Source organism: Mytilus galloprovincialis, chromosome 3, assembly GCF_965363235.1.
Source record: "Mytilus galloprovincialis chromosome 3, xbMytGall1.hap1.1, whole genome shotgun sequence".
Lineage (NCBI taxonomy): Eukaryota > Metazoa > Mollusca > Bivalvia > Mytilida > Mytilidae > Mytilus > Mytilus galloprovincialis.
This window is the reverse complement of record NC_134840.1, coordinates 2,359,115-2,373,439: the sequence shown is the minus strand read 5'-3', so window position 1 is coordinate 2,373,439 and position 14,325 is coordinate 2,359,115. Positions and strand designations below refer to the sequence as shown.

General features: G+C 32.9%; 1 protein-coding gene across 1 annotated transcript in view; it reads left to right on the top strand.

The window, feature by feature from the left end:
* Nucleotides 1-1,928: 1,928 nt before the first annotated feature.
* LOC143066934 (importin subunit alpha-4-like) overlaps nucleotides 1,929-14,325 on the top strand; it is a 27,353-nt gene continuing 14,956 nt past the window's right edge. The window contains exons 1-5 of the mRNA XM_076239794.1: nucleotides 1,929-2,087; nucleotides 7,469-7,513; nucleotides 7,940-8,103; nucleotides 9,952-10,047; nucleotides 11,250-11,335. Coding sequence (XP_076095909.1) covers nucleotides 2,013-2,087; nucleotides 7,469-7,513; nucleotides 7,940-8,103; nucleotides 9,952-10,047; nucleotides 11,250-11,335 — 466 coding nt within the window. The 5' untranslated portion in view covers nucleotides 1,929-2,012. The remainder of the gene's footprint in view (nucleotides 2,088-7,468; nucleotides 7,514-7,939; nucleotides 8,104-9,951; nucleotides 10,048-11,249; nucleotides 11,336-14,325) is intronic.

Below are 14,325 nucleotides of genomic sequence, written 5' to 3'. Positions count from 1 at the left end.
GAAAGACTTGAAAGCAGAGAAAAACTGTGTATCTTATAATCGGCATGACTTTATCAGATGACAATACTAATACTAAAATAAGGCTTGCGCATAGTTATATACTTTAATTCAGTCACGGACCCGTGATATCACGGGTGTGTTCTAGTATTATGTTAGTTATACGTCCTTGCTTCGCTCTAAGGTACACACAATGTGGAACACCAAATGAGATTAACGAGGCGCGTGTCCCTTGGTTTATTGCTACAATAACATCCAATTAACACCTTCAACTTTGTACACGCGTCAGACTATACAATTACACGCGCCATAATATACAATCATGGTAAATAATCACCTGTTGAAAACTCAAGATTGTCATTAATTTCCTTTAATCTTCAATCAATATGCATAAACATGACAAATATCGTTAAATGATGCAATACACAAAATAAAATGATGAACAATATTCACATTTTAATTTTGTATCCTCTTGCTTGATTTCAGTTCTTTGTATTTCACAATTTGTGTCTGTATTTTCTGGACAATGATGCACAAATAATGCATTTTGCAAGTTTATAATATATATTGTACAAAGAGAGTTTTAAAAAACAAATTATAAGATAAATATATTATTGTTCTAAAACACAAGTAAAAGTAATATCATAAAAGTATACGACATGTTAAACGTAATACTTGCTGTTATACATAATAAATAATAAAATATCATGTAAATAAATGTAGCAATTAGATCTATGTTTCATTTTTTTTCCTATCAATATTAACTTTCTTGTCACTAAAACTGTTTTCTTTTGCATATTCTTATAATTTAATTTTGGATGTAACGCGTCTTCTGATTGGCTGACGTTATTTTGTTATGAGCCCATATACATAATTTAGTCATGTGACCGTGACGTCATCAACGTTTTTTCATGGTTTTGAGATATTGAGATAAGACGTGGCACGGTACTTGTCTATCCCAAATTCATGTATTTGGTTTTCATGTTACATTTGTTATTCTCGTGGTGTTTTGTCTGATGATTGGTCTGTTTCTGTGTGTGTTGCGTTTCGGTGTTGTGTCGTTGTTCTCCTCTTATATTTAATGCGTTTCGCTTGGTTTTGGTTTGTTACCCCGATTTTGTTTTTTGTCCATGGATTTATGAGTTTTGAACAGCGGTATACTACTGTTGCCTTTATTTTCTACGGCTTAAAATTGAATTTAGAATTAAATTATAAGAAACGACTGTAATATTTTTTCTGTCTATACGAAATAACATAAAAAAATGTGGTGCACACTGTTAAATAACCCGCTACACGCGTTATTCAGTGTGCATCAATTTTTTTATGTTATTTCTTCATAGACAGAAAAAAGTATTACAGTCATTCCTTAATTAATATTTATTTGGAAAAAGTAATTCTAATAAAAAAAAATGTTTTCTTGTCGCTAAATAGTTTTTTTGTCGCTTCTTGTCTCTAATTAGTGAGACCGATTTTAAGCGATTAAAAGGGTCGAGGTGACCATCTACGTCGTTCTAAACGTTTACATGATGTAGAGAAAAGCTAGAAGTTTAATCTACATTTTTGAAGATAGAATTAATTCACGTTATTCTGAGAAACCCATCAGTTTGTAAAAACTCTTAATATTTTCTATAGCTCCTCTCCTCTCCGTTAACATTTGTACAATCTTTAAAAGAAGTGGACAAAAATTCTAGCTTTCATGATGTAAAGTAAAATTTGATTGGTCAATATTTATAGTAAATTTTACAAAATTTTAGTCTTTTTGGTGAATTTGCGGGTTTTATGGAAATATTATGAATTTAGAATATTCTATTTCTGATAGAAATACATAAAATTTATGCCAATTATCTTTACTTTTTGACGTGACCGATAATTTTCCGTTAAAATTCAGAATTACGTCAAAGTACCCGATTGGCCAATGAAATCATCTCTTACACAAGGTCAGGCAATGATTCACAGACTGAGGCCGGCATTTTGATTTTCATTGAAAGTTATTTTATAACATTTTAAATCATAAAATGGAAAAAGTGACTGAAAATCTTGAACAAAAGGGTAGATCCCAACAGTTCAAAAATAAAGGAAAGGATGCTGAGGTAAGATTTTCGGTTGACAGATTTCAAATGTCGGAATGTGATCCTTATTTTTCTACTGTCCCCTATTATTTTAAAAACATGTGCTTTTTGCAAAAATCATTGATCAGTGCATGCACATTATTCCTACATGCCCTAAACACGACTAGACTAGATAAACAAAGAAAAATATACATTAGGTTTTCATATTTTATTTTGTTATCCAAACTCAACTTCCTTCTTTTCAGATTTTTGTGTACATGTCTTGCAGAGATATACCTGTAAGATACCTGTAAGATCGTTGTGGGGCTCATATGGAAGGATCCTATCCTTTTTAGCCCACCCTATTTTGGTACACTTTCAAAACTGATACAATCATCAATCCTGCATGATTTGGTGCAATATTTCACACAATTAAAAAGTTATATAGAAAACTATTTGTGTCCTCATCAATTTCTTAACTGATACATGACTGACTCCCAATGACGGTCTATACTAATTTTAAAGGCTTCCACAGTTTTTGATGAAATAACTTCAACTGGTAGGTTATTCCAATCATTAATAATTCGTTGTGAGAAATGTCTTAATCGAAAAGAAGTGTTACATCTAGGTTTTGCTAATTTCCAATTATGCCCACGGGTATTTGTACTGATGACAGTAAAAAATCTTTCGTAAGATATATCTTCGAATCCTTTTAATATTTTGAAAGCTTGTATCATATCACCTCTTCGCCTTCTGTGAGTTAGGGAAGGTAGTTTAAGTACTTTTAATCTGTCTTCATAGCTTAAATGTCGTATATCAGGAATTAATTTAGTTGCTCTCATCTGCACTTTTTCTACAGCATTAATATCTTTCTTTAAATGCGGATACCATATTGTATTTCCATATTCCACGTGTGGTCGTACCAACGCAACGTATAGTCTTAAAAATGTATATTGATCTTTAAAGATAAAAGTTCGGTTAATTAGCCCAAGTATACTATTGGCTTTATTTATTTTACTTGATATATGTTGAGAAAATTTAAGATCATTTTGAAAAATAATTCCAAGATCCTTTTCTTGTTCATCTTTAATGATATCAATATTGTTCATGGTATAAACATTTTCAGGATTATTTCTTCCATAATGGATTTGTTTACATTTGTTCACATTAAATTTCATGTCCCATAACTTGGACCAATCGTAGAGGGCATCTAGATCATTCTGTAAGACATCAGATTTAGAAGTAGGTGCATAAATTTTAGTATCGTCTGCGAAAATTTTTACTATAGACTCCACAACATCTGGTAAATCATGATATACATGATATACTAAGAGTTTCCTTTTTCTTATGAAAAAAAATCTGTTCACTATCATGCTTTGGTTCAAGGGTTATTTATTCAGATGTAATGTGGGTTTTTTAGTTTTAGGTGTTAAGACCGATACACCTTGTTGCTAATCCCAGCTGACCCGGCCGCTTAAACTTTTGACACATACAACAATCACTTTTCCATTGTGGCATCAGATATTTTGTTTTATGACGTCAAAACTTGACGGGAACCTGTGTGATATCCAGAAATGGCGGACAAATAGCCATAAGGTGTATGGCTACAATGCTGAAGGTTCAGGGTTCAACCGGTCTCTAAAAACACTGCAAAGGACCTCCTTTGTGCACAAAGGAGCACAAAGGGACCTCCTTTGTGCACAAAGGAGCACAAAGGAGCACTAAGGACCTCAAAGAAGTTTGATAAGAGCACACAGGACCTTAATTTCCCTTTAAAGCATTAAAATATTATAATTCCTGAAGAAAAAATTAAAAAAATTAAAATAGTTTCAATAAAAATTGCGATTTTTATGATGTACGATTTGGTATAATCACCGGTATCGGTTTGGAACCGACTTTATATCCGGGCTATATGATAGCTCATGTATGTGAATTTTTAAATAGTTTTAATATGATATTAATGATAAAAACGTCATTTATTATTTTTAATATTTTGTTGTAATATTTTTTAAGAAAAAAAATACAAATGTATGTATTAAGTTAAATTGGTATTAAAGTTGAAGATTTACGAACTGCACAGTCATGTGTTCTGTAATGGGTACGGATATGCATAATGAATTAGAAAATATTGAGAAAACACAAACATATGATATAAATACAGACTGGGCAATAAACTGAACAAAAATAAAGCAAACATTGTTGGTCAAGATTTCGACTCGAGCATTAATAAGGATTGTTTCATCATGGAAGTATAATACTTCCATGGTTTCATGAAGACTTGATAGCACTTGGGATGAAAAAAACGTTATAAATTCTTTACAGTTAATTATTAGCGTTAAAAGACTGTCTTTAAAAACAATTACATTCAGAAAATAATAAAATATGTATTTTTAAATTATAAATATATTTAAAAAAACAAAAGAAAACTATAGACATATAATGCACAATAATAATATACCAGTTTTCGAAATATAGATCTCACAAGCGGCGATCAAAGACATTGTCTATTGAAGTTTAAAAAAAATATGAGAAAACCATTTTACTCTAAATTTTACAAGAAGTAAAAGACCTTAATATCAGAGAGTACTTCATTGAAACATTCAAACTTCACAATTTCAACATGCATCACTCTCAATAAAACTACTTTGTTTTGTGCGAATAAAATTTGATAAAACAAAGACTCACGGTATTGAAATTTCTGAAAAACGGATTAAAAAATTCAAACCAATTTCCTATACCTTTAGAATAAATCTCATACTGTTTGTTCCCTTTGTGTCTTAGAAACGTTTTCGCAAAAGCAATTTAAGAATCGTCAAGTTATAAAATGTCGGTACATATAGTTTGTTTTTGTGCAGAATAAACAAAAATATTAAATGATATTAGCAAATAAGCCCTAATACGGATAAATCAGCATGTGCAATACTGAAAACGTTACACTGTCGATATAAATCAAGATTTAATATTGCTCTTCGAATAGGGCCAAAGCGGGAAAAAACATGGCCAATACAGAAAAAAGCGGGAAAAAAGCCGTATTGGCCCTGTATTGATTACGGTTTTTAATTTTCTTATTATCATTTAATAAAAGTGTTATGAACTGGCTGTTTCTGTATTGGCACTGGTATAGATTCTCGGTCATCTGTATTGACCCTCGACTCTACGGGTCTCGAGGCCAATACAGCAAACCTTGAATCTATACTGGCCAGTGCAAATACATAAACAACCAGTTAAAAACACTATAAAAACATAGTGTATTTTGAAGTTTATGAAATACGGATTGACAAATTTAAACTAATTACCTACCTTTATAATTATTGCCATAGTATTCCCTTTGTGCCTTTAGAAACGTTTTCGTCATAGCAATACATATTACCATACATAAGAAAGCTAGCTGATGATGAAATATGAAAGCAAAACATCGGTATCCTTACATAATTTTCGTAGTTTTGGTAAAGTCTGTTATCTTAAAATATATTACAACAACAAAATATTAAGAATAATAATTGACGTTTTTATCATTTATATCATATTACAACTATTTAAAATCTGACATACATGAGCTACCACTTTCCCGGATATAAAGTCGGTTCCAATCCGATATCGGTGATAACATCCAATCGTACATTATAAAAATCGCAATTTTTATTGAAATTATTTTATTTTTTTTACATTTTTCTTACAGGAATCATAATATTTTTATGCTTTAAAGGGAATTTCAGGTCCTTTGTGCTCTTATCAAACTTTTTTAGGGTCTATAGTGCTCCTTTGTGCACAAAGGAGGTCCTTTGTGGTGTTTTTAGAGACCCGGGTTCAACATTGACTTAGGACGCTAAAATGAAATAAGAAGTGTAATTTTAAGTTTCACCCTGCTTTGTATAGGACATCAATCAATCTTATGATACTCTTTGGTTTGTCTGTTGCTGCAGATCAGCTTTGGCTTCCTTCATGATCAGACATTCAGGTGTCCTAGCACTCCCTGTGTGTTGGAGTAGGGATTGTCTTTGTAAATATTGTTGTAAATATGTAAGTGCCACATTTCCACTAATCCCAATAGACATCTTTCGAGTTCGATGCATTTCCATCAAAAACTGCACCATATAAAAAAGAAGATGTGGTTTGACTGCCAATGAGACAACTGTCAACAAGAGACCAAAATGACACAGACATTAACAACTATAGGTCACCGTACGGCCTTCAACAATGAGCAAGGCCCATACCGCATAGTCAGCTATAAAAGGCCCTGATATGACAATGTCAAACTATTCAAACGAGAAAACTAACGGCCTTATTTATATAAAAAAATGAACGAAAAACAAACATGTAACACATAAACAAACGACAACCACTGAATTACAGGCTCCTGACTTGGAACAGGCACATACATAAATAATGTGACAATCACTAAGATGCTTGATGAACGTTAATAGTGCAGGGATACAGGCGTTCCCCCTATCTAATAAATGAAATCATAAAGGCATGCATAATTGACGAGTTTTTTCCAGTGTTGGATGAACTCGAAAGTGGTCTATTGGGAATGTGAATTGATACCACTGTACTGTGACTACCCTCGCAGTTTTGAGGGGTGTTCCAGATAATGGAGGGATCTACAAATACATTACTACCATATAGAAATTCTAGGATGTTCAATTACTGTAACTTTAATAAGTTAAGATTAAAGTTACGGTGTCTTTCCTAAGTCACAGCAGTTCCATGCAGTAAACTAACAGCAGATATATTGTTTGATTGATTGTAAGATCCTGCACAGCATTTCTTTGCTAAGTAATCATTCATACTCAACAAGTTGTATTTTCGGAATACAATACTATGGTGTCAGATTAATCTAGAATAAACAAAGGATTATTAAAAATTAATGAATCGATTTGACATGGTCGGTGGAATTATGTAGTGAAAATTAACACCATGGAAAGGAAGTTCAGAGCAATTTCAAATGTGGGGTGTTACAGCTTTAAATAAGGCTAGTGAGGACACGGTAACTAAAATAATTACACTGGTACCAAAAAAAAAAATGTAAGATCATATATGTAATCGATTCTATACAAGTTATATGATGGGATCCACCAGAAATGTGATATTAATCTTAAAATATTATAAGATATAAATTCTTATGTTTTAATGTACTTGAAGAAAAGAGTTGGTCAAGAAACCAGAGTGTGTTGTCTCTTTTTACATCTTATGGTGAAAAATATGGACCAAGCCTCAGCTAGCAATTGCCGGCATTGGGTTCAATGAAGGCAAAATAATTTCTACACTACATGTATAAGTCTATATTCAATGTTATCAATCTGCTATTGACTTGAAGACCATATACATATGAATACAAATTTGAAAGCTCAGATTTTCACATTGTAATCTGTGTGAACCTCCTTTAATATAATGTACATGTAGCTAATTTGTTTTTATTGTAGGAAATGCGTAGAAGAAGAACTGAAGTTACCATCGAATTAAGAAAGGTATCTGTACTATTACTTTTTTCAAGATCATAATTGATGTTATATAAGCTGAATTTAACTGCAACATTTAAAACCAAATTCAGAGTTTTTAATTTAAAAATATTGGCTGATGATCAAATTTCCAGAACAGAGAGTGAAATGAAGTGAATTGTCAGATCCTCGTTAGCAAAACCTTGACACTACCATAGGACTGTATTTTAATCAGATTGGTTTATTGAATACATGTTCTTATATTGGGGTATTATTATTGTAATCAAAAGCTCACAATTGCACTTGTTTTGTTCAGAAAAGATAAGTAATTGAAATCACTTTAAAATACCTGACCTGACTGGCACTTCCTACTATACATCATTTTATTGCAACCTTATCACTCTAAATACCTGAATTGACTCTGACTTGAATCTCACTTATATCATTGTATTGCAGAACAAAAGAGAGCAACATGTTCTGAAAAGGAGAAATGTACCTGCCCAGGATAGTACAGATTCTGATGAGATTGAAAAATTACCAAATCAGTCATTAAAGACTATTGTTGAGAATGCTGCCAGTGAAGAACCAAATGTCCAACTGAGTGCTGTTCAAGCAGCAAGGTATCTAACCAAAAATAATCTGTGGCAAACGGTTCACAAAGCCTTCAGGCCTTAGATCATATCTAAATATTGAACGACAAGATCTCAAATGAAGTTTTTTTGAAGATATAAATTCCAAATTTCAAAGATAATTTACAGCTTTTACATTAATGCTAGCAAGACAAATCTTTGTTTGACTTGCTTGCTTTTCTTGTATCAATGTTTGCTCAAGCATGGCAATTAAGATAGGCGGGGCTTCAGCTTGTATACATCATACTTAAATTTTATTGGACGTTATGTTTGAAGTTAAGGACAGTCACACTAAATTTTAAAACATCACAAGATGCAAAATATAAAGCGCAATCGTAGAAATGGAAGCCAAACAATTGTATTTGCTTTTTTCTCGAAGATATGCATTTTTTATCATCCAACTGAAAAGACTGTCGTCAAGTACTTTTATTAAAACAAAAAAGCTATTCGAACACACCTACTCTGATTTCGAGTGATTCATTACATAGGTATTTCATTTGACCCATTCATTTCATCTTTTAGTACGGGAATTTTTTTATGTTATAACGTCAACCTGTAGCTTTGCTATATAAAAATGATAGAATCTGAAGCGAGATGATGTATCAAATATTCTTTCTTTGTACGTTTTCAACACAAAATATTCATCTCAAACACACCCTAACATAAGAAGGTGCACTTGATTTTCTAATAAAAGGGATAAATTAATTAGGGGGGATGACTTAATTATTTTATTCATATGTCTATTGTTATTGAATATTGCGCACTTTGGATTAATTTTTGCTTGTTAACCTTCAAACTGATTATTCTTTGTTTATAGAGAAGGCGATAAGTGCTTTCTGTTATGTTTACTTTAGTAAGAAATTTTTTAAAAGTGAATAGAAACAAATAAAATAACAATTTTCTTCTCAAATACGAGTGTTTTATTGTTAAAAACAACCATTTGCATAAGTTTTTAATTTATCCATTACATAGTTAAGTAGAACAGTTAGATATCATGTCGACGACATGGTTATCTATCAAGTTGGATGAAGAAAATTCTTCCCTTTTTTATTTAATTAATACAGACGGAGAACATATCAATCTATAAGTTTACTTATTTCCGTGTCTGTCCTTCCTTTACGTGACTCAAGAAAAAAAATCAAAAAATTGGAAACAATTGTATCAAAAAGAGAAAATCGAGCGAACCTCCTTATGTTAGGGTGTGTTTGAGATGAATAATTTGTCTAAAAAACGCACAAAGGAAGAACATTTGATACATCATCTCGCTTCAGATTCTATCATTTTTATATAGCAAAGCTACAGGTTGACTTTATAACATAAAAAAAAATCACAGTACAAAAAGATGAAATATATGGGTCAAATGAAATACCTATGTAATGAATCACTAAATCAGAGTAGGTGTGTTCGAATAGTTATTTTGCTTTTCTAAAATTACTTGACGACAGTCTTTTCAGTTGGATGATGAAAATGCATATCTTCGAGAAAAAACAAATACATTTTTTGGCTTCCATTTCTACGATTGCGCTTTATATTTGTCATCCTGTGATGTTTAAAATTTAGTGTCTTTAACTTCAAACATAACCGTCCAATAAAATTTAAGTATGACGTATACAAGCTGAAGCCCCGCCTATCTTAATTGCCATGCTTGAGCAAACATTGATACAAGCAAAGCAAGCAAGCCAAACAAAGATTTGTCTTGCTAGCATTAATGTATTAGCTGTAAACAAGAATATAATTTTACCTTATACACTGTATTGTGGAACTTTTTTTTGTGTATATTTTAAATATTTTAATGATCCAATAAAAATTAAAACAAAGCTTACAATTATTTTTTTACAGGAAATTACTTTCAAGTGACAGAAATCCACCAATAGACGATTTGATTTCATCCGGAATTTTACCAATACTTGTTAATTGTTTATTGAAAGATGATCTGTAAGTTGGTAAACAATATCTGTTATATGGCAATCTACGCATCAAATTACATTACTGATCTTTACTTTATATCATAAAATAGATCTTCTCAGATACTATAAATAATGGGTCAACTTTTTTTTAATGTATGGAATGAATTTAAGGTATACATGTCTGACTGGCATGGATCATCTTATTCTTACCTTGACCTCAATTTCATGGTTTCTTGGTCAAAGTTAAGTTTCCTGTTTAGTCTGATTCTGACATACTATAAGCAGTAGGTCAGTTATATAAAAATAAGCAGATGTGGTATGATTGCCAATGAGACAACTATCCATCCAAGCTCAAAAGAAGTGGATGTAAGTAGGTAAAGGCAACTATACAGCACGAAGAACAATGAGAAAAACCTATAACATATTGTTTGCTATAAAAGGCCCTCGCATGAATAATATGTAACTTTTCAATGGAGAAAACTAACAGCCAATTTTATAACAAAACAATTCATGAAAAAAACAAATGAACTATCGACAACCACTGAACTGCAAGCACTTAAAGAATGTGACCGGGTTAAACATGTTCTAAGTGAGTGCTCAACCCTTCCCTTTCCCGAGACAATGATGTAACAGCACAACACAAGAACTAATTATGTAAATCAATTGATAAAGGTTTAACTCATCAGATTGATACTAAAAAAAAATCAGCCAAAAACACAGACAAGACGAGGCAGGATATATATCCATCCCTCATCCTACAAACAACAACAATTAAAAGATCTAAATGAACCTGAGATTACTCACAGTTACTGACAGCTAGTTTAAAGCCAATAGCAACTAATAAAGAAATTATCATGTATTCAAGACTAAAATGAAAAATCGATACACATCCAACATCCAATAGATTAAGGGTAAAGAAAAACATGACCTTGTGCAATGCCAAAATATGGGTATTGACAGATTGTCGTTCTTCATTTTCTTTCCTTTCTATTAAGTGTTCACATGATAATGCTTTTTTGTCAGTGTAATTCTTTGAAAATCTTTCAATTTCTTGCACACAGTCGCTAAAAAACAAGCTTGGTGATTTATCAGTTTAAATCATTTAAAAAAACTATTTTGGCAAAATATATAAAAAATTGTGTGATCCCTTATTACTTTAACATGTTTAAAGTTTACTAGGATTACTGTACCAAAGTAAGTTTTAACAAACCATTTCTTTGATGTTTTCAGTCCATCTTTGCAGTTTGAAGCAGCATGGGCTCTCACAAACATAGCATCAGGAACATCACGGCAGACTCAAGCTGTAGTAAATGCTGGTAGGTATCAGCACATACAAATAGTCAAGTTTTTGTAATCAATATTATTTAAGAGATAAATGTTTTTACAGCTTTTAAATTAATGCTAGCAAGACAAATCTTTGTTTGGCTTGCTTGCTTTGTTTGTATCAATGTTTGCTCAAGCATGGCAATTAAGATAGGCGGGGCTTCAGCTTGTATATATACAGGGCTTTCAATTGAAATGGAAGTAGAAGGCTGAATTAAAATTATAGGCGGCTATAACATGCGTTCGGCGAAGCCGGACGCCCACCAAGCTGCAAGCTTGGTGCCTTACGGCAGGGGGTCTGGGGGCCACTCAAGGCCCCCAGAAGCTCTGACATAAATAGAGCAAAATCCTGCATTCTCGCAATCTCCTGGCACCTAATTTAATCTTTCAAATGACCATTTTTTATGTAGGAAATTAAAGAAAGAAAAAAAAAAACTCAAAGAAATTTCATTTTTTTTTTATGTCAGTTTTTTATTTTCATTACCTTATGCTTAAAATTCATTTACTTTTAAAGGAGTTTTATTTAAATAATCATCTGGTTTGTTAGAAATCTTGATCGATTTATTGCATTTGTAAACAAATGACCCCCCTTTTCTCTCTAAAGACTGTTACGCGTATTTAAATCATACAATTATTTCTCAAGCATTGACAGAAAATTGATATATCCTCTGATTTTCTCTTTTTTTTTGTAAACTGTTCAATAAGTCGGATATATAAATCATTTGGAAATGTTATTTATTTGAGGTCGAGTCGACAATATTCTACTTTCGTTTTTGACCTTGATTCTCTGAACACCACATGGGCTTTGAAAAAATGAACTTCAAAAGATACTGTTTTCCAGATTCTGAACAATATGATCTACTACACTTTCTTTAATTTGACTAATATTATTCCATAACATAAGATTGTCATCCTATCTGATTGTCTTCACGTTTTAAAAGCCAAAAAAAGCCAACGAGTTAATGACCATCGGAACGTCTCTATTGTTATCCTTCGTATGTATGTACTGGTAGATTCCTCCGTTATTCGGAGCACCCCTCGAGAGCTGCGAGGGTACAGTGGAATCCGTGTACACTCCCTTTCAGGATTAATGGAGATGTGTCACTAACGTATTTACAATGTGCAATATTTACAAGGACAATCCCCACCCCAACACAAAGGGAGTGCTAAGACACCGGGATATCTGTTATTATGGTGGAGGAAGCCGAAGTACTCGGAGAGAACCACCGGGACACTCGGCGGAAACAGACAAACCGAAGAGATATCAGTAGCTGATTGATCTCCAGGTCAAAGCAGGGGACAACTTTGACCAACTGAGGCCCCCAAAGTACCCATTCTAGTTTAAACTCCGGTCTGGGTACCAGAGATGTGTGTGAGAGGGTGAAAATCACCCTTCTGATGTACTGGTATATTTAGCATCCCGAGTCAGAATCGAACTCGGGACCTTCAGTACTGTAGCCATCGGTCTTAACCACTTGACCACGAACTCACATAATGACCACCGGAACGTCTCTCTTGTTATCTTTGAAAAGAAACGATGCATTCTGACTTTAAATAGACAACCAATCAGTGACATGAATTCATGTGAACTATATTTAGCCCAAGGTAAACATTGACTTTTCATCCTTGTTTATCGTGACCGCGACTTTGCGACAATTACGTCTCTCGGCTGCCTGTAAACATTTGAAAAAGATATTTTTTTCTTTTTGAATTTATATTTTTGGCAGTGAAGTAGACGGCACTTGAAACCACCGTAAGCGGCGGATTTCCGCCGGCTACCGGCTTCAATGGAAAGCCCTGTATATATCATACTTAAATTTTATTGGACGTTATGTTTGAGGTTAAGGACACCTAATCACATGACAAATATTTTCTCATGTTTCCTCACCTGTAAAATACAATAATTTGTCAATGAAAGAAAAATATAAACTTTTTTCTTGTATGAGGCTGAGAAACTGGCCTGCAGCATTGACCTAATATTGTTTTTTATAACATATCACTCTATTAGTTCAGTCAGTTATTTCCATGCCTGCCCTTCCATTATGTAACTCAAGAAAATATTCAAAAAAATGGGAAACAATTGTATCGAAAAGAGGAAATCGAGTGTACATTTTTTATGTTAGGGTGTGTTTGAGATGAATATTTTGTCTTGAAAACGTACAAAGCAAGAGTATTTGATGCATCATCTCGCTTCATATTGTATCATTGTAATATAGCAAAGCTACAGGTTGACTTTATAACATAAAAAAATCACAGTACTAAGGGAGCTACCATTTGATTTTTATGGGGGGGGGGGGGGGGGGGGGGGGGCTAGGATGAAAAATTTTGTCCTGCATTTTTTTTTAGTTGTAATCTCTGTCCTGCCTTTTTATTTTTCACTCTATTCGGTCCTGCCTTTTTTTTATTAGTTTATCCTGACTTTTTTTACCTAAATTGTCATCCTGCCTTTTTTTTTTTGCAGTGTCTCATCCTGCCTTTTTTTTTTACTCAAAACTCCTGTCCTGCCTATTTTTTTCAAATTTCATCCTAGACCCCACCCCCCCCCCCCCCCCCCCCCCCATAAAAATCAAATGGTAGCTCCCTAAAAGATGAAATATAGGGGTGAAGTGAAAATCAATACCTTTCCAATGGATCACAAAATCAGAGTAGGTGTGTTCGAATAGCTATTTTACTAAAAGTGCTTGACGACAGTCTTTAAGTTGGATATTTGAAAAAAAAATTGTCTTCCATTTCTACGATTGTGAAAATAAACTGGCGTAATGGGGAGATAATTTCGATGAAGTAAAATCCTGTCTGTATTGTATATTTACAGGTAAGGAAACATTTGAGAATATGAGTCGTGGGATGTTTTAAAATTAAGTGTCCTTAACCTCAAACATAACGTCCAATAAAATTTAAGTATGATGTATACAAGCTGAAGCCCCGCCTATCTTAATTGCCATGCTTGAGCAAACACTGATACAAAACAAAGCAAGCAAGCCAA